This window comes from Saccopteryx leptura, chromosome 1 (genome assembly GCF_036850995.1).
Source record: "Saccopteryx leptura isolate mSacLep1 chromosome 1, mSacLep1_pri_phased_curated, whole genome shotgun sequence".
In the NCBI taxonomy this organism is placed as follows: Eukaryota; Metazoa; Chordata; class Mammalia; order Chiroptera; family Emballonuridae; genus Saccopteryx; species Saccopteryx leptura.
In genome coordinates this window covers 68,598,039-68,615,723 of record NC_089503.1, presented here as the reverse complement: position 1 = coordinate 68,615,723, position 17,685 = coordinate 68,598,039, and the positions used below count along the sequence as shown (strand labels likewise).

The 17,685-nt window shown below is 44.1% G+C and overlaps 1 protein-coding gene across 2 annotated transcripts in view; it reads left to right on the top strand.

The window, feature by feature from the left end:
• The first annotated feature begins 5,072 nt into the window (after positions 1-5,072).
• The window catches only part of PRCP (prolylcarboxypeptidase), a 275,945-nt gene continuing 263,332 nt past the window's right edge, over positions 5,073-17,685 (top strand). For both annotated transcript variants that reach the window (XR_010749289.1, XM_066369593.1), the window contains exon 1: positions 5,073-5,353. Coding sequence is in view for 1 of the 2 variants with exons in the window: in XM_066369593.1 (XP_066225690.1) it covers positions 5,192-5,353 (162 nt within the window). In the remaining variant the exon portion in view is untranslated. The remainder of the gene's footprint in view (positions 5,354-17,685) is intronic.

The following is a 17,685-nucleotide window of genomic DNA, read 5'->3' as shown; positions in this document are numbered from 1 at the left end:
TGTTTCCTTTCTGCCGTGAGAAGATGTTTTCCCCTGCTGCTTTGCTTGTCTGCTCTTATGAGACTCTATTAAATGGAAATGGCCCAATGCTTTCTGGCTCTGCAGTTTCTCTACCATCTGTCTGAATCCAGTGTGGACCTTCCTGACCTTTGCCATGAGTATTACAGAGGGGAAAAAACAAACTTCCACCTAACCTCAAGGTTCTAGTGCCCGGTCTAATTATCAAATAGATATGAGTCAGGTTAGCAATGGAAAATAACCAAACTTAAGATATACATCTGTGTGAGAATCTCACATACATAAGAGTCAGAGACCCCACATGCAGGAGAGACTCAGAGATAAAAACAAATCATGGGTATATTAGACCTCCTGAGGTAGGGATAATGTATAGTGCCTTCAAAGTGTCCTTGCAAAATGGCAAGAGCAAGTGCCTAGTTAAAACGTGCTATTCCCAAAATGTACAATTGATTAGATGGCAGCAAAAACAGAACATTTCCAGGTGGCCTCAACTCAGGTGTTATTCCAAACAAGTTCACTAGATGGCAGTGTGCACCAGAGTGTTGAAAAGGTCCCATTCTGACAGAGGGTCCACTCACAGCAGCTCTAAGTACTCTGAGTGTTGGAATTAGTACCTCAGAGATTATGAGGTCCTATAACATGAGCTCTGGCTCCTCACCAGAGAGAGTAAAGGGTCATGTCATGTCAGCTCTGGGTCTTCTGAGCAAGGGGAGGGATCTCGTGACATCAGGTCTGGATCATGTGAGTATGCAAGATCAGAGATGACAGACTGGAGTGTCCTGTCACTACAGCACTGGGTCTTGTGAGTGTAAGAGGGGTCTCTACCTGTGAAATTAGGGTGGCCTGACAACCGCCCGAGTGTTCCCATCTGACAATGGGTGGTCCTGTCACATTGGCTCTATGTTACTGAGGGTAGGAAATGGTTCCACCAGAGACAATAGCCTCTGGGTTCTCTGACTGTGGAGAAAAGTGCCTTCCTGTGAAAGTCAAGGGTCAGCTCTTAGCCCTATTAATTTGGAGAAAAGTACCACCTGAGAGAATAGTGGGTTCTGTCACATAAGTTTGGATCCTCTCACTATGGGGAGGAGTCCCGCCTAAGAGAGTAGTGGGTCCCACTGCTATGCTGCTATGGGTATATAAGACCTCCTGAGCTAGGGATGATGTAAGGTGCCTTGGGCCTTGGGGGATTCACGGGATCTTTGGTAAATGTTAAGAGCAGATGCTTAATAAATAGGTGCTATTTCCAAGAAGTACACTAGATGACAGAAGAAAAATGCATTTCCTGTAAGTGTGCTCTGAGCGTGTGAAGATCTTCCACTCTGAGAGCATAGAGGATGCTGTCACAGCCGCTCTGGATTCTCTGAGTGTTGGGAGAAGTTCTAGAGAGAGTAGGGGGTCCTGTCATGTCGGCTCTGAGTCCTCTGAATGTGGGGTAAGTTCTCTCATGAAAGAGTTAGGGATCCTTTCACATCATCTCCAGATTTATTTAGTATGGAATGTGGCTCCACCTGACAGAGTATGGGGTCCTCTGACATTACCTCTGGATTCTGTGAGTGTGGGATCCTGTCATGGTAGCCCTGAGTCCTGTGAGCATGGAGAGGGTTATATATGAGAGAATGGAGTGTCCAGTCACTACAGCTCTTGGTGCTATGAGTGTTGCATTGGGTCTCATCCAGTAAAATCAGGGTGTCCTGTCATATCAGCTCTGTGTTCTGTGAGTGTGAGGCAAAGTGTGAGATTTGGGGATCATGTCACATCACCTTTGGTTCTTGTGAGGGGAGGAGGGTTCTTTCCCTGTGATGGCAGAAGGTCCAGTCACTTCAACTCTGGATCCTGTGATGGTAGTATGGGTGACACCTGAGAGTAGAAAGTCCGATAACTTTACAAATAATGATTTACAACTATTTTTAAAGATGACCAGAAGAGAGAAATTACATAAAAGTGTTTTATAGAATAAACATCTAACCTATAAACTACAAATAAGAATTAAAGTGTTTTCTAATGGTCTCCTTCAGGGACACATAATTTGTCTAATTTTTCTAAAGGCAGTCATAATAAGTCCCTGAAAAAGATTTACTAACTTTATATGAAAATTCTAGAAAGGGAAGAGAGAGGCAAGCAGGAAACAGAAAATTAAATAAACAAAAAGAGACAAAACCTCTTTAATCTGAAGAAATATTGGTGAAAAATATTTTTGCAACATTAGCCAGGAAAATCTTAGTGAGTACAACACAGTTTGTCCATTGCATTTATGATAGGTGCAGTACTCTTGTAGGGAAGGAGCAGGTGACAGGGTTACAGACAGAAAAAAAACAAAACAAAACAGGCTCTTGTGTTCAAGGAATTTATAATCTATTGGCTAAGGCTATATATAATTACCAATGAAGTGACACAAAGGTATGTACAAAATTTGCAAGCTCCAGACTTTCATATCTCAACTGCTTACCTGAGAGTCAACTGTATTTGGATGTCCCAGAGGCATCTTTCCTTCATTCCTCTATCACACCCATAGGTAAATGCTTGCGTCTATTCCCATATCTAAAAACCATCATTCACTCACCAACCCCTATGCCCCAAATACTGCCACCACCTTAATGCAAACTACCATTATCTCCTGCTCATGTTACTGCATTAGCCTCCTGTGTGGTTGGTCTCTGCAGATCTCTCCAGACTCACCTCATACAACTATTCTTTCTGAACATATTCCAGAAATATAGTTTTTTTCATTGGTTCTTGAACATGAGGATACCAAGTTCTTTCCTGCCTCAGGGCCTTTGAATAACCCATTCACTATGGAATGTTCTTTCTTTCCTCTGTTGAGTGGCTGGATCGTTCTCATCTCTTAGGCCTCAATTTAAGTGTCAACTTCTCAGAGTGCTCCTCCCAGACCAATCTAATTCCAATAGGTTCCCTTGTTTTTCCTCTTTAGTCCATCCACAAAAGTTTTAAGTTCCATTAGGATGGGAATCTATCTTGTTAACAATTGTAATTCCAGTACCTCTTGTTAACAATTGTAATTCCACTACCTCGTAGTTTTTGGCAGAGGAGGAAAGCAATTAAAAATTGTCTGCATAATGAATCACTAACTGCAGGTGAGGGAGGATGGTGCAGTTGAACTCAAAAACACATTCTGTATGGTTGGAAGCTCTGGCTAGAGTGGTGAAAAACAAAACTGCAGTGGCAGGTGAAGACCAGCCAAGAAGGGCCCTGTAAACCATGTTAAGGAGTTTAGATTAAACCTGAGGGAAAACAGAAGTGACTGAAAGGCTTTAAATTGGGAGTGCCCTGACCAGATTTGAGCTTTATCAGCCTGGCAATGTGGAAACTGGCTTGGAAGGTAATAAGGTTGGAGAACCAGCTGGGAGGCTATTGTCATAGCTCTGCAGCAGTGTGGTGACTGGCTAGATGTGAGCAATTAGGAAGGAATCCAGAAAAGGTTCATGTATCTGGTTTGAAAACACCACTCGGTTAATCAGTTTTCCCTCTGGGCCATCAAAACAGTTCGGAAAAGTCCCCTCTTCAGCATGTATTACTTTCAGCAGAACAGCCAGCTGAATATGTATCTCTGAGCACCTCAAAAGCCAGAGTTATTACTTTTCCTTTCTCTATGTTCGGTTCCTGACGCTGATCCGTGTCTAGCTCGACAGCCCAGTATATGCTCACTAACAGCCCCCTGAGCACTGCAACAGCACTAAAATTAAAATGACTGACCTTCCACTCTCAACCCTCATACAAGACCGTCCTTTTATAGAAGAGGCTAAATCCTGCAAAAATAACAAACAATGCTCTGAGTCTCATTTATAATGACGGTACGGGTTTCGTTAGGAGTCTCGGGCCCTAGACCTCCCGGGGAACCTCTTCCCGCAGGTATTCGAAAGGGACTAGGAAGGCAGAGCTCAGTAATGCAGGCAGGCGGGACTTACCGGTGAGTTCATAGTTCTCAAATCTAATCTCCCGCGTCCTCTTCCGCCGGAAGTGACGATTCAATCATGATTCTTCAGAACCAATCAGAAGAAGGCGTCTCGGAGGGCGGTGGTTAACCAGGCTTTCCCGGGAACTTTGGGAATGACCGTTTTAGTCAAACTGGGTGAACAGTTCAGTGTGGCGAGTGTTTTCCCTCGGCTGGTTGAGCGGTAGTTCAGCCTGTGAAGCTGATTTTGAGGAAGCGCTGAGCCACTGGGCGAAGGGGTCCAGGGGAAGGGGTAGGAGTTCAGCAGGGCGAGTGGAAGGAGGGTGAAGCCAGTGAAGGGGGTCGGAGGAGCGGAGAAGACAGCGGGCGGCTCTGCGGGATGGGATAGCGTGACCCAGCGACGGGGCAGAAAAGGGGCTTCCGCGCTGGGAGGCGGAGAGGCGGAGAGACGGGGCCTGAAGCAGGCTGCGGGGAAAGACGGGGCGTAACAGGAAGAAGGGACCAGGACCAAGCGGGATTCGGGGCTGCGTGGGCCTCGGGTGACCTCCATACGGGGTGGTGCTGTGGGCAACACAGAGGCTCGGGCTGACCCAGGGACAGAGCCCAGTAGGAGGGCCCTGGACGGGCACAGCGGAGGTGGCGTCAAGGAGCCGAGGGAGCCGTCTGAGAGGCCCTCGCCCCCTCTATCCGAGTGGCCCAGTGCAAGTTCAGTTTCCTCCTCTGTAAATGAGAGTGGCGTTCACACACACGCACGAGGTTTCTGTGGTGGTTGAGATAGGTGATGTGTTTGCCATTGTGACGTGTAGGAAACGATCAATAAATTGTCACGGTAGCTGTTGTTACCATTATATGAGATTTGCGGGGGCAAGGGGTGTGGCAATGGAGGTAAAATGGACAGGGTAGGGTTTGTAGGTGACGATTACGGCGAGACTATAGGGTGATGAGGCGGCAAGAGGGTGATACAGTTAAAAATGTGATTCAGCGGTGGGATAGAATGGGGCCCTGGGATGATGAGGGCAGATTTGTAGTGTGACCGAAATGAGGGTGGACTCTTAAGTGGAGATGCAGGAGAGGGAAATGAAAAGTGGCTTCTCTGGAATGGGGGCGGGGGCGGTGTGGCTTAGTGACCTGGGTTTAGACAGCATGGCTGAGGGGCGGGTAACTTCGGGTTTCCCTGGGGCGGAGCCTATTGGAGGCGGGCGAAGCTGCGGGCTGGGCGAGGCTACGACTGCAAGTGTGCAGGAGTGCGTCCCAGCCTGAGCCATGGGGCGCCCTGTCCTGCTGTTCCTGGGTTTTCTGATACCAGGATTCGCCGTCCCTGTACCGCTAGCCCTAAGGGCCCTCAGCAACCTGCATTTGTCCACCAGCGTTGTATCCCGTCCCGCTGTGGTCATGGAGTACTCGATTCATTACATTCAACAAAAGGTAAGACTGCATGTGGATTGGAAGGAAAGGCCTGGGGTCGAGGACTCCTGCCCAACCGACGGGACACCAGGCACCAGAGCCTACCCGAAATTTCAGACCCCTAATGCATAGGACTTGTCCGATCTTTGGATCACATTTTCCAGAGGGTGGTCCCCAATCCCAGATCTGTATAATATCTCTCGTCCCATTACCAATTATTTACTATTAGTCTTTCCTCCACAGTGTTCTGTAACCGGCCCCTGTAATCACTTCAAGTCCTTAAGCTGTCAGAGGATGCTTTTAATTCAAATTTCCAATCCAATTTAACACCAACTCTGGCCTCTACTTCACTTGTAACAGTCATCCGTTGTCTCAAAGCGACCTTTAAATACAAATTTACAGTATCTTCGTAGTTGACATCTAACATTCAACATAAAACATAAACTTGGCATCTCATGCTTAACTCGAAGTTGATTTTGTGTCCCTTTTATGAAGAGTTCTTAACCTTCTCTGTTCTTGGCAAGACTGAACATAGATGTAGCCCCTGCCTGTAGATGAAGTTGTTTGGAAGTGAGGTGGGGGTGAGGTTTAGCATCGTTCGTTCTGAAGCTTGAGTTTAGAAATTGGATCTAGTCTTGAAGACTGTGATTGGCTGGAATGAGAGTGTTCTCCAATAAACCTAGATGGAAATGTACATTCTGTGTGAGATGATGGGATCCCTTACAGCTCTGTATTTCTGGGAGACTGTAAAGATAGGCAAAGATTTGGTAAGGATTGGGATTAGAAAGAGTGCGAGAGTCTGAAGTTTGGCTTTTGGAGTCAGATTGACTAGAATTCCACTCTCTACCTCTGCAGCTTTGGGAAGGTTATAATCACTTCTCTTAACCGAGATTTTCTGGATCTCCTGGGATTTGATAATGGTGAAATGAGAGCAGATGACATGTGTCTGTCTTCCAGTAGGCTCTTACTAAATTTGTGATTTCTGACCTATACAAATTTTGTATAAGAACTTCGGATAGAGAGATGACATGAACGTGTAGAATAATTTACAAGAAATGGTTTTTAACCCAGAAATTTATATTAGAGTTTATGAGGAAGAGAAAACATTTTAATTTTAGCAGAGGTGCCAGGAACGAGGGGTCTTTTTCTCAGGCAACTCACATTAATTTTTGAGGCTACAGTTTCCTGATTTGTAAATTTAGAGGTCTGGACAGGGACTAAAGTGTTTCACACTTCACTGAGGAAATGCAAGGGCTCTCTGTGGAGACAACTCAGAAGGATGGTGGGTGAAGGCCCAAGTGGAGGCCAAGTTAAGGTGTCCCAGTACCTTCTTTCTCCCTGTTTTCAGCGTGAGCTTTGTGCTTTTATCCATTTTATACACTGACTCTATATGTCTATTTGCAGTGATCTATTACTAATGTAAAATTGAAAGGGAACTCTTGGAATGAGGACCTGTAAAATCTTTCTGGAATGATTACAAAGAACTATCAGCAGAAAAGGGGAGAATAACGGGTAGAAGAGACTGAATCATGTGTTAGCTCCTAAATAACATTCCTTTAAATTTTTTTTTCTTGACTACTTCACTGTTTAGAAAGTGATTTAAGGTTATTTCTTCATTTTGGTGATTTGAAAAATGTATTTTGCTTCACTCAGCCACCCCTTGCCCTCTGGCCTAAATATAAAATTTAGTTCATATTATAGGACACAGATTACATATATATCTTTTTATGATAGTAATAATTTTCTTTATATCAATTCTAATTGAGTTTTATTTCATTTTTTGAGAAACTTTTCAGATGTGTATTGCATCATAACGGTTATAGTAGTTTCCAGTTTCTGGACCATAGATTTTTAGTTGGGACTGTGCGTGTATGTGCAAACTTAATTTTAATTTTTTTAGTTAGAGAGAAAGAAATACTTCATGACTTTTAATAATGAAAATTATTACTATAACTGCAGACTCAGTTTTTATTCAATGCTTAATTTTCATTAAACTTGATAATGAAAATTTTCTTTATCTGTGTTTCTGTCTATCCAGCTGACCAAGCTATCCCCAGCTGTCCTTATGTGCACTTACGCTCCATGAATGGTTCAATAAAAAGGGTTAGCCCATGACCCTGTCCCTCTTCTCCTTAAAAATCCTTCATAACTCTTAATTGTTTGCAAGGAAAGGATCAAATTCCTTGGCATTGTTCCTCACCATATAACCCAGCTGGCCTTTCCAGTTTCACATGCTGCCATATGTCTTCCTACTACCCCAACACACATATATTTTTAGTAACATAGAACATAGACTCAATTGAACTTTACTGTGTCAGAAATTCTGTCTGGAATAATATCCTGCTTCTTCACTAAAGTCATATCTCTGTCCCAGCTGAAATGTCATCTCTTCTGTGATACCTTCTTGACTTTAGGACAACTTAGCTGGTGTTTTTTTCACCCTGTGCACTTAGTGTTTTGTATGTATCCTGCCCAGCTAGATAGTACTCTCCGTTATCCAGAAGAGCCCATAAAAGTATATCAAGTATAAAATAAATATTTGTTGAAGGAGTTAATGAATGACTAACCAAAGAAAGCCTAAACAAAGTGACACAAATTCCTTTTTTCTTTTTCTTTCTTTCTCTCTTTCCTCCCTCCCTCCCTCCCTCCCTCCCTCCCTCCCTCCCTCCCTCCCTCCCTCTGTCTCTCTCTTCTTTCCTTTCTCCTTTCTCCTTTCCCTTCCCTTTATCTTTTGCTTCCATTCTTTGTATTTTGGATGCCATAAGCTGGCTCTGAATTGTGAAAACTCTGTCCTGTCCTCAGCAGCCCTGCCCAGCTCCTCTGGACTCATGCTTACGGCTTCTTTTATGGATTCAGTCCATCTCATATTCTCTCTTCCCGTTTTCCTGCTGCCTTCTATTTTCCCCAGCATTATTGTCTTTTCTCTGCCCTCTCATGATGTGCTAAAGTAGGACAGCTTCGGTTTTGTCATTTTATCTCCAGGGATGATTCAGGCTTGATTTGTTCTAAGATCCACTTGTTTGATTTCTGGAAGTTCAGGGTATTTGTAGAGCTCTCCTCTAACACCATGTTTCAAAGGAATCAAAAATTTTCTGTCAACCCTTTTTCTTCAGTGTCCACCTTTGGCATCTATACATATAATTGTGAATAGGAAATGTGGATGATCTTAACTTTGTTCTCTAATGGCACATCTTTGCTCCTAGTGATCATTCTTAATTTTCCCATGCTGCTGCCATTTTGAGTCTCAGCCTCTTGAATTTTTTGGCTGCAGTCCCTATTTGAGTTGACTGAACCAAGGGAAGCAAAATCTTTCTTTTCATTTAATTTAATTTTTTTTTTTTTTTTTTGTATTTTTTCTGAAGCTGGAAACGGGGAGAGACAGTCAGACAGACTCCCGCATGCGCCCGACCGGGATCCACCCGGCATGCCCCTGGGGGCGATGCTCTGCCCACCAGGGGGCGATGCTCTGCCACGACCATAGCCACTCTAGCGCCTGGGGCACAGGCCAGGGAGCCATCCCCAGCACCCGGGCCATCTTTGCTCCAATGGAGCCTTGGCTGCAGGAGGGGAAGAGAGAGACAGAGGGGGGGGGTGGAGAAGCAAATGGGTGCTTCTCCTATGTGCCCTGGCCGAGAATCGAACCCGGGTCCCCCGCACACCAGGCCGACGCCAACCGGCCAGGGCCTTCTTTTTTTTTTTTAATTGAGAGGAGGGGAGACAGAGACAGACTTCCACAAGCACTCCAATCTGGATCCACCTGGCAAGCCCCTTAGTGGAGATGCTCTGCCCATCGAGGGCCATTGCTCAGCAACTGAGCCATCCTCAGCACCTGGGGCCAACTTGCTCGAACCAATCGAGCCATGGCTGTGGGAGGAGAAAAGAGAGAGAGAAAGAAAGAGGAGAGGAAGAGTGGAGAAGTAGATGGTCACTTCTCCTGTGTGCCCTGGCTGGGAATTGAACCTGGGGCATCCACACTCAGGGCCAGTGATCTACCATGGAGCCAACTGGCCAGAGCCTGGGAAGAAAAATCTTTACTAGTTATTTTTTATTTTTATTTTTTTTATTCATTTTAGAGAGGAGAGGGAGACACAGAGGGGGGGGGAGACAGAGAGAGAAGGGGGAGAGGAGCTGGAAGCATCAACTCCCATATGTGCCTTGACCAGGCAAGCCCAGGGTTTTGAACTGGTAACCTTAGCATTTCCAGGTCGACGCTTTATCCACTGCGCTACCACAGGTCAGGCATCTTTACTAGTTATTTTTTTCTCTTCTTTCAAAGTCTTCAAATATTGTTGATTTAGTAGGATGTGTGGCTTGTGGTTACAGGGTTCCCCTGTTTCTATGGTGTTCCCTGTTTTACTATACTCCACCTCCCATGCTAGCCCCTCAGAATAGAATTTGAGTCCTTAGGGCATTTTACCTTGTGATATAGTGGGAAAGAGAATGAGTCCTTTCAAGCTATCATTTTCTTGTGTGCTGAAATAGAGAGCAGTATCTACTAGTCAGAGTCCTCTCAAGAAACAGAATAGTGTGTGTGTGTATCTCCCCAAAGAGAAATGAATTTATTTTAAGGAACTGGCTTATGATTGTGGAGGCTTGGTAAGTCCAAAATTTTCAGGGTAGGCTGGAGACCAAGGGTAGATTTGCAGTTTGGGTCCAGAGGCAGTATGCTTGCAGAATTCCTTCTTGTTCAGGACAGGTCAGTCTTTTTTGTTGGACATTTAGACTTTTACCTGGTTGGATGAGTCCTCCTGCATCATCAAGGGTAAATCAGTTTTACTCAGAGTGCACTGATTGAAATGTTAATCCCATCCAAAAAAAACCCACCTTCACAGAAACAGCCAGAATAATGTTTGACAAAATACATTGACATCGTGGCCCAGCCAAGTTGACATAAAATTCACCATCCCATCTACCAAGGTTGTTGTGAGCATTATCTATGATAACATGATAGCATATGCACAGTGCTTTGAACGTGGTAGGAACTTAGTATAGTAAGTGCTGGTTCCTTCCCCATTCTTTCCTAAAAGCACACTCTCCATAGTATAATTTGTTTCAGACTGATCCAAATGTCAGACAGTTGTGGAAATGCCTCTTCTAGTAACCTGGTGGTCAGCAATCATACTCAACTATTCCTACTTAAGTACTGACCAGTGTTTTTGTTAGAACTCTACATCATGGTCCAGCATTGAGCTCATGGCCACTGACTTCTGCATGCCTCTCACCAGCTCCCTCCCCATCTGCTGTGAGGCAGTCCCAGTGGGCTAAGCTATTTCTATTTATGTACACCCCTTACAGTTCTACTTTCAATTCCTATTCTAGGTTCCCCTTTTCCACCTTGTCACAGTGGCCCTGATGGCTAGTAAAATGTATCTATGTCAGGCCCTTTGGAAGAACCTATTGCTCTTTTCCCTTCTTGTCCTTTTACTATTATTTTTTAGTTATTATTATTTTACTTATTGATTATTAGAGAGAGAGGAAAGGAGAGAAAGGAAAGTAGAGAAAGTGAGAGAGAGTCGTTTGTTGTTCCGCAGAGTTGTGCATTCATTGGTTACTTCCCGTATGTGCCCTGAGCGTGGATCAAACCTGCAACCTTGGCGTTTGGGGATGATGCTGTAACCAGCTGAGCTAATTGGCCAGGGCCTCTTCTCTTATTTTTGGTTTGTCTATTGGTGGCCTTAACCTTAGACCTGGAGTATACTGTCACAGATAGTGTGTGAATTCTGAACTGATTTCTGTTTTCGCTTACAGCATCATTGTCAGAAGGGATCTTAGAAATCATGTAATCCACCCCTTAGAAATGATGAACTGACCTTGATCTCAATTATGGAGGGTTGTAATTTGATAGAGTTTGAATACTATTCAGGTTTGAGAACAAATTTTGTTTTTACCACTACCTGAGTAACTTCAGACAAGTTACTCTGTGCTTGCATTTTTATCATCAGCAAAATGGAGATAATTATACTACCCATTCCACCCATTTGTTGTGAAATGAGCTGGGATGTGTAAACTGCTTATTTAGTAGTTTGTATCACTTAGAAAACACTCAAGAATGGTCCATATTATTTGAGCTTATATTTTCTTAATTTACATGGCTTTAACTTACTTCCTCTTTACTCAGAATAAAATATTTAAATCATTCCTTATCATTACCTAAAATGGTTATTCTGAAAAATATGAAAATCTGTGGGAACTCTTTTCTGTTTCAAATACAGTGCAAATGTGTATTTATTTATTTATTTATTGACAGAGAATCAGAGAGAGGGATAGATAGGTACAGACAGACAGGAAGGGAGAGAGATGAGAAGTATCAATTCTTCATTGCAGCACCTTAGTTGTTCATTGATTGCTTTTTCATATGTACCTTGACCAGGGGGCTACAGCAGACTGAGTAACCTCTTGCTCAAGCCAGCGACCTTGGGCTCAAGCTGGTAAGCCTTGCTCAAACCAGATGAGCCGGCTCTCAAGCTGGCAGCCTCGGGGTTTCGAACCTGGGTCCTCCATGTTCCAGTCTGATGCTCTATCCACTGTGCCTCTGCCTGGTCAGGCCAAATGTGTCTTTTTTATCATTGGTTTATAACCTTAATACACTTGTAAATAAGGCATAAATATTGACTTTTTATTTTTTTGCTTAAAATCATTTTTTTCCATACAAGATTGATGATATATGAAGAAAGACATATGAAACTATTTTTTTTCTATGCTATTTTGAGTTTGGTAAGTTGTGGAGCAGAAAATATGATAAATTATAATTTTTAAAGGTTTTTGCAAGTACTTTCTCGTATACTAAGGCTAACATTGTATTTCTGATATCTGAGTTTTGGATGTTTTAACAGTTAATGCTAAAATGCACTTGTAGTAAAAATTAATTTTAGGTTTTGCATTGTTATGTTTATACTGCTCTGTCAGCATATTGTAGGGACTTTTAACTTTGGGCACTTGAACAAAACAATTTTAAAAGTTTGGGTTCTAGTTATCAGCCCTGCCACTACTCATGTTATGACCTTGTGCAAGTTGCTTAAGTCTAGATCTTCCTGTATTAATATATAAAGAAAGAGGATTGGGTCTACTGATATCTGGTGCCTGTCATTCACCAGTGGGGATGTGGGCACAAGTCTATTTTGCCCTGTCATTAATTGCCTTTGGTAAATTGGATCTAAGCCATTTTTCCATCTCAATTTTGAATAAAACACAGACTCACATCATGGTAACTGTTTTTTTTTTTTTTTTAAGTTAATTAGCTCTGCTTCAATTAAAAAAAAAGATAAGGCCCTGGCCGGTTGGCTCAGTGGTAGAGCGTCAGCCTGGCGTGCAGGAGTCCCGGGTTCAATTCCCAGCCAGGGCACACAGGAGAAGCGCCCATCTGCTTCTCCACCCCTCCCCCTCTCCTTCCTCTCTGTCTCTCTCTTCCCCTCCCACAGCCAAGGCTTCATTGGAGCAAAGTTGGCCTGGGCACTGAGGATGGCTCTGTGGCCTCTGCCTCAGGCACTAGAATGGCTCTGGTTGCAACAGAGCAATGCCCCAGATGGGCAGAGCATCGCCCCCTGGTGGGCATGCCGGGTGGATCCCAGTCAGGCGCATGCGGGAGTCTGTCTGACTGCCTCCCCGTTTCCAACTTCAGAAAAATACAAAAAAAAAAAAAAAAAAAAGAAAAAAGATAAAAAGATTAGCTTTGTCTCTGACACCATATTTATAACATAGACTATTGTATTTATTTTTACAATTTTAAATTTTGCTTGGTAATGAGTAGGTTAGAGAAGAAAGAAGAATTGTAGGTAAGAGAATAATTGATGATATGCTTTATCTTACTTGTTTGTATTCCTAATGCCTTACATGGTGCCCTCTATATAGTAGTTATTTTTAAAAATTATTTATTTTAAAAATTGATTTTCAAAGAGATTCAGAGAGAGAGATAGGAATGGAGAGATAGAGAGAGAGGAGAGAGATGAGAAGCATCAACTCATAGTTGCATCACTTTAGTTTTTCATTTATTGTTTCTCATATGTGCCTGGACTGGGGGGCTCAAACAAAGCCAGTGACCTCTTGCCAGTGACCTTGGGCTCAAGCCAGTAATCTTGGGCTTCAAGCCAGTGACCTTTGGGCTCAAGCCAGCCGCTTTGGGAATCATGTCAAAGATCCTGTGCTCAAGCCAGCAACCCTGCGTTCAGGCTGCTGACCCTGTGATCAAGATAATGAGACTGCCCTCAAGCTGGTGACATTGTGGTTTCAAACTGGGGACCTCAGAGTTCTGGGTAAACTCTCTATTCACTTCACCACCACTGGTCAGGCTACAGAGTAGTTCTTAAAGATACTTTTTTAATGGAAAATGTTGATTATAAATTAAAGTGAAAAAGGAATAAAAAGTGAGAGAGTAAAATGAACTATGCAGTGCTTAGTGTCTAATACATTATTAATAATCTGTTACTATTTATTGAAAGCTTTATATGCCCTAACTGTGCTGCTAGGTACTTCTTAGACATTCACTTATTTAAACGCTATATCTACTGTATGAGGTAGATACTATTATTGCACTACTTTATAGGTGAGAGAACTATTATATAGAGATTAATTGACATGTTCATGTTCAAGGTAAATTGCTAACCTGTACCATTTTTGTTTTTCTGAAAGTTATTCCAACAAATTTCTAGTTCTAAGATAAATGTCATTACCTTGCTAGGTTACATTGCTGTAAAAAATTCAACAATTTTCATAACTTTACCGCCCCCCCCCCCCAAATTTATGACTCATACTGTATTTCCATTTGGATGAGCAGAGTATTCTGCTCATTGTATTCTTTTGGAGACTGAGGGACTGATGGAAGCTGCCTCTCAATATCTGCTCTCATAATCATGGTTGCAGTGGAAAAGAACCTGGCAGGACTGTGCCAGCATGTAAATGCTCCAGCCTAAAAATGTCATGTGTCACTTCTTATCACAATTCCTTGGCCAGAACAGGTTATAGTGTTGCATCTAACCACAGGGTGGGGAGACAAAAAGTATTGACTTTGAATTGCCTAGGAGTGTCATACTCAATTAGTCACTGACCCAGCCACTTATCCACCTACACAGGATTCATCCAGTTCCTTTTATATGTTGGGTACTGGTCTATGTCTTAGGGAGGTAGAGACAATTACATCCTGGAGGACTTTACATTGTATATGTTGACCATTCCAGTAGCTCATACTCAAACATCTATCTGAATAATATGAAAAAGCACTGATAAATCTGTGATTTATTGGCATATATATGGCAGCAACTCAAAGATTGCTTCAAAGAATATTCCTGAAGTGATGCTGGTTTACTTAATGTTTTCTTTGCTTTTATCATCATAGTTCACTGAACCGATATATTTATATATATTTGGAGCACATAATAAAAAAGTTATTTATTCATACTGTCATTCAGTAAATAAAAATAATTGTTTTGCTTATCTTTTTATAATAAAAGATATACAGTTGATGCAGTTTTTAAAAAAATCTTAAGTATATTTTAATTATTGGTGAATTGTTCATCAAAAGGCAAATTCTGCATTGGTAATCTATATATCATTGGTGGGTTTATAAAATTTTTTTTCTGGTTCACAAGTAAGAAGAGTCCTAGTTATTATTTATGAGCTGTGAATGAATGAGCATTTATTGGTTTTCTAATCTGGTCCAGGTATTATGCTCAGTCCTTTTACATATTTATTTATCACAAGCACTTTTAAAAAATGTTATAATTGAGAGTCATTGAGATTGTAAGGTATTTTTCCCACCAAGGAAGAAAGAAGGGAGTAGCTACAAGTGTGGAATAGCAAAAGCTTTATTTAGTAGAGTGCTGCCCGGATGAGGTTCTCTGGTCCATGAGATGGGGGCCAGAGAAGTCTCACAGATTCTCCCATTTGGGGGTAATTTATAGGGTCAGTAGGGTGAAGGCAAGTTGATATGATGTGGTGAAATTTCATTGGCTGTCAGACAGCTGTTCCTTTTCAAAGGGCTCCTGGGAAGTTTCTTTTAGCGCACATGGGTGTGGGTGGTTCCAGCCAAAGTTCCCAGGCCTGGTTCCTCACGTGACCTTCCCCCATTGCCAACCGACCTCACATTCCGACCTTTATGTTAGATAGGGGTGCTGCTATTTGGCTACTTTCTGATGGTTAGGGGCTTGGTGAGGAGGGGAGGTCGGAAGGTGGTGGCTTTGAGGGGAGTTGTGTATATATGAGTGTAGGAGCATCTGTTTGTGACTTGAGAAACCTCATGAATGCAGTCCTGTAAGAATTTAAAAAAGAGGAGCAAATATGAGTAATATGCTGATAATTAGAAGAAGACCTAGGATAGGGGCAGCCCAGGTGAGGATGGGTGGCTGCCATCAGGAGTTAAGCAGGTTGTAGGAGGAGAGATCCTTGCGCAGTTTCTCTTGCAGACGGTTGAGGACATTGATGTATTCTTCTATCAGGCCAGTCTCATTGAACAGCATTGCTTCTTGCTTTAATTCACTCTGGTGGCAGGTTCCCAGTGGGAGGGATAGGAGCAACAGGGCCCAACCTTTTGGTGAGCCGGAGACAGGTGGGGCCCAGTGGTTCTGACTGTCAGCAGTCCTGAATGGGGCCAAGCTTGAGGCGAGAGACGTGTTATTAAGGTGTTTGCCCTAGGAGCTTGGCTGCAGTAGGAATAGTCAATATTACCGTATGGGGTCCTGTCCACCCGGGCTATAGGGAGCCGGGTTGGAGCTCCCTCAGAAGAACCCTGTCTCCTGGCTGGAGGGGGACCGCTGGGTGTGCTTCATCTGGACTCCCTATGTGAGGAAGGGTTCGGTCTGCATGTTCCCCGACAATTCAGGGTGATAGGGTATGTGGAGCTTTCAGGTGATGTTGAGAGAGATGGCAACCTGCTGGACTATTTGGGCATATTAGGCTGGGCCATTGTCTGACTGGATGGTAGTCAGCAGTCCAAATTGCGGGATACATTTAACAAGAATGGAGGCAACGGTGTCTGCTGTCTCTTGAGAGGTGGGAAGGCTTCTATCCACCCCGCTCCTGTAGCATTACCCTGGGCTCGATGAGGGTGATGGGGTCTTCAAGTTTGGGTTGCGTCAGTTGTCTTTGAGGCCTAGGAGTTCAAGTGACGGGCTCGCCTGGCTGGCTTGGTCTCACATTTGGGTGGCTTGTCCTCCACGCAGAGGTGCCAAGGAAGAGCCTGTTGCCCAAAAGGGGCAATCGCTCGGCCAGTGACTGGGCTGCTTGCAGTTAGGGCAGGGCTTAGTGGGTGGCCTCGGGCAAGGGCACTGTCATGCCTACATTTAAAGCAAGCTTCTGTTGGGGTTCCTCTTTACGGCCTGGACTTGGGTCAGGTACCTCCTATGCCTTGCCCCTGTTGCTCTGCCAGCCTCAGGGCTGCCACAGGAGTCTGGGTTTGGAGTGTTACCTTTTGCTGCATGCGGGCCTGGCAAGCAGCTTGGGCCTTTTCCTCCCGACTTTAAATGCCATGTTCATCAGGTCTCGGATAAGGGTTTGGGATTGAAAATAAGAGGAGGGAGGCTCCTAGGGAGCCCAGCACCCAGATCTAGCCGGAAACGCTGGAGCCAGAGGCAGGACAGGGCCAGACCTTCCCGCAAGAAGACCAGGGCTGGGCCATGGGATCAGGAGCCCTGCAAACCTGTGTGAGGGCCAATGGCTGGCGGAGCAGGGCCTGACGGGGAAGGGGCTTAAGACAGTGGAGAAGGTAGGGGCTCCTGGCCGGCAGGGGAGGGGGCTTCCTGGAGGGAAGGACCCAAGTGGCAGAGGTCTGCAGAGGGACCAGAGAGAGGTCCTGAGAGAGGAGTGCCCTTGGGGGTTGGGCAGGAGGAGGGAGGAGAGAGCTGGGGCTCAGTGAAAGAGGAAAGATCAGAAGTGGAGGGTTTAGCTGAGGTTTATCTGGCCAAAAAGGGCCTGCGTCTTGGAGCAGGCAGCATAGAGATTAGGACAGAATGCAAATACTAGGAGCCCTGAATGTAAGGGATCTCAAACCAGTTACCAGTTCTTTGGCAATAGTTAAATTGGTGAGGGTGTTAAAATAGAAAGTCCCTTCAGGAGCCCACCTGGTCTGGTTATCCACTGGGTATTGGGGCCAGGCCACATTGCAGAAGATTAGTTTATTCTTTTTTAGGGAAGGATCAATGTTTGAGAGATTCTGGATAAGGCACCCCAGGGGTGTTTTAGAGTCAGGTTTGGATTCCTTTGTCCCCACGGCCACCCTCAGCCCTCGGAGGGGTCAGAGATGAGAATTGGTGTCCTGCAACTCAAGCTCTGGCCACCGGACGGTTAGGTAGAGTGGGTGTGTCTGGGATGTCTCCACGGGCACACACACACTCAGAATGGATAAGAGGTCCCTAATACAGCTGCGA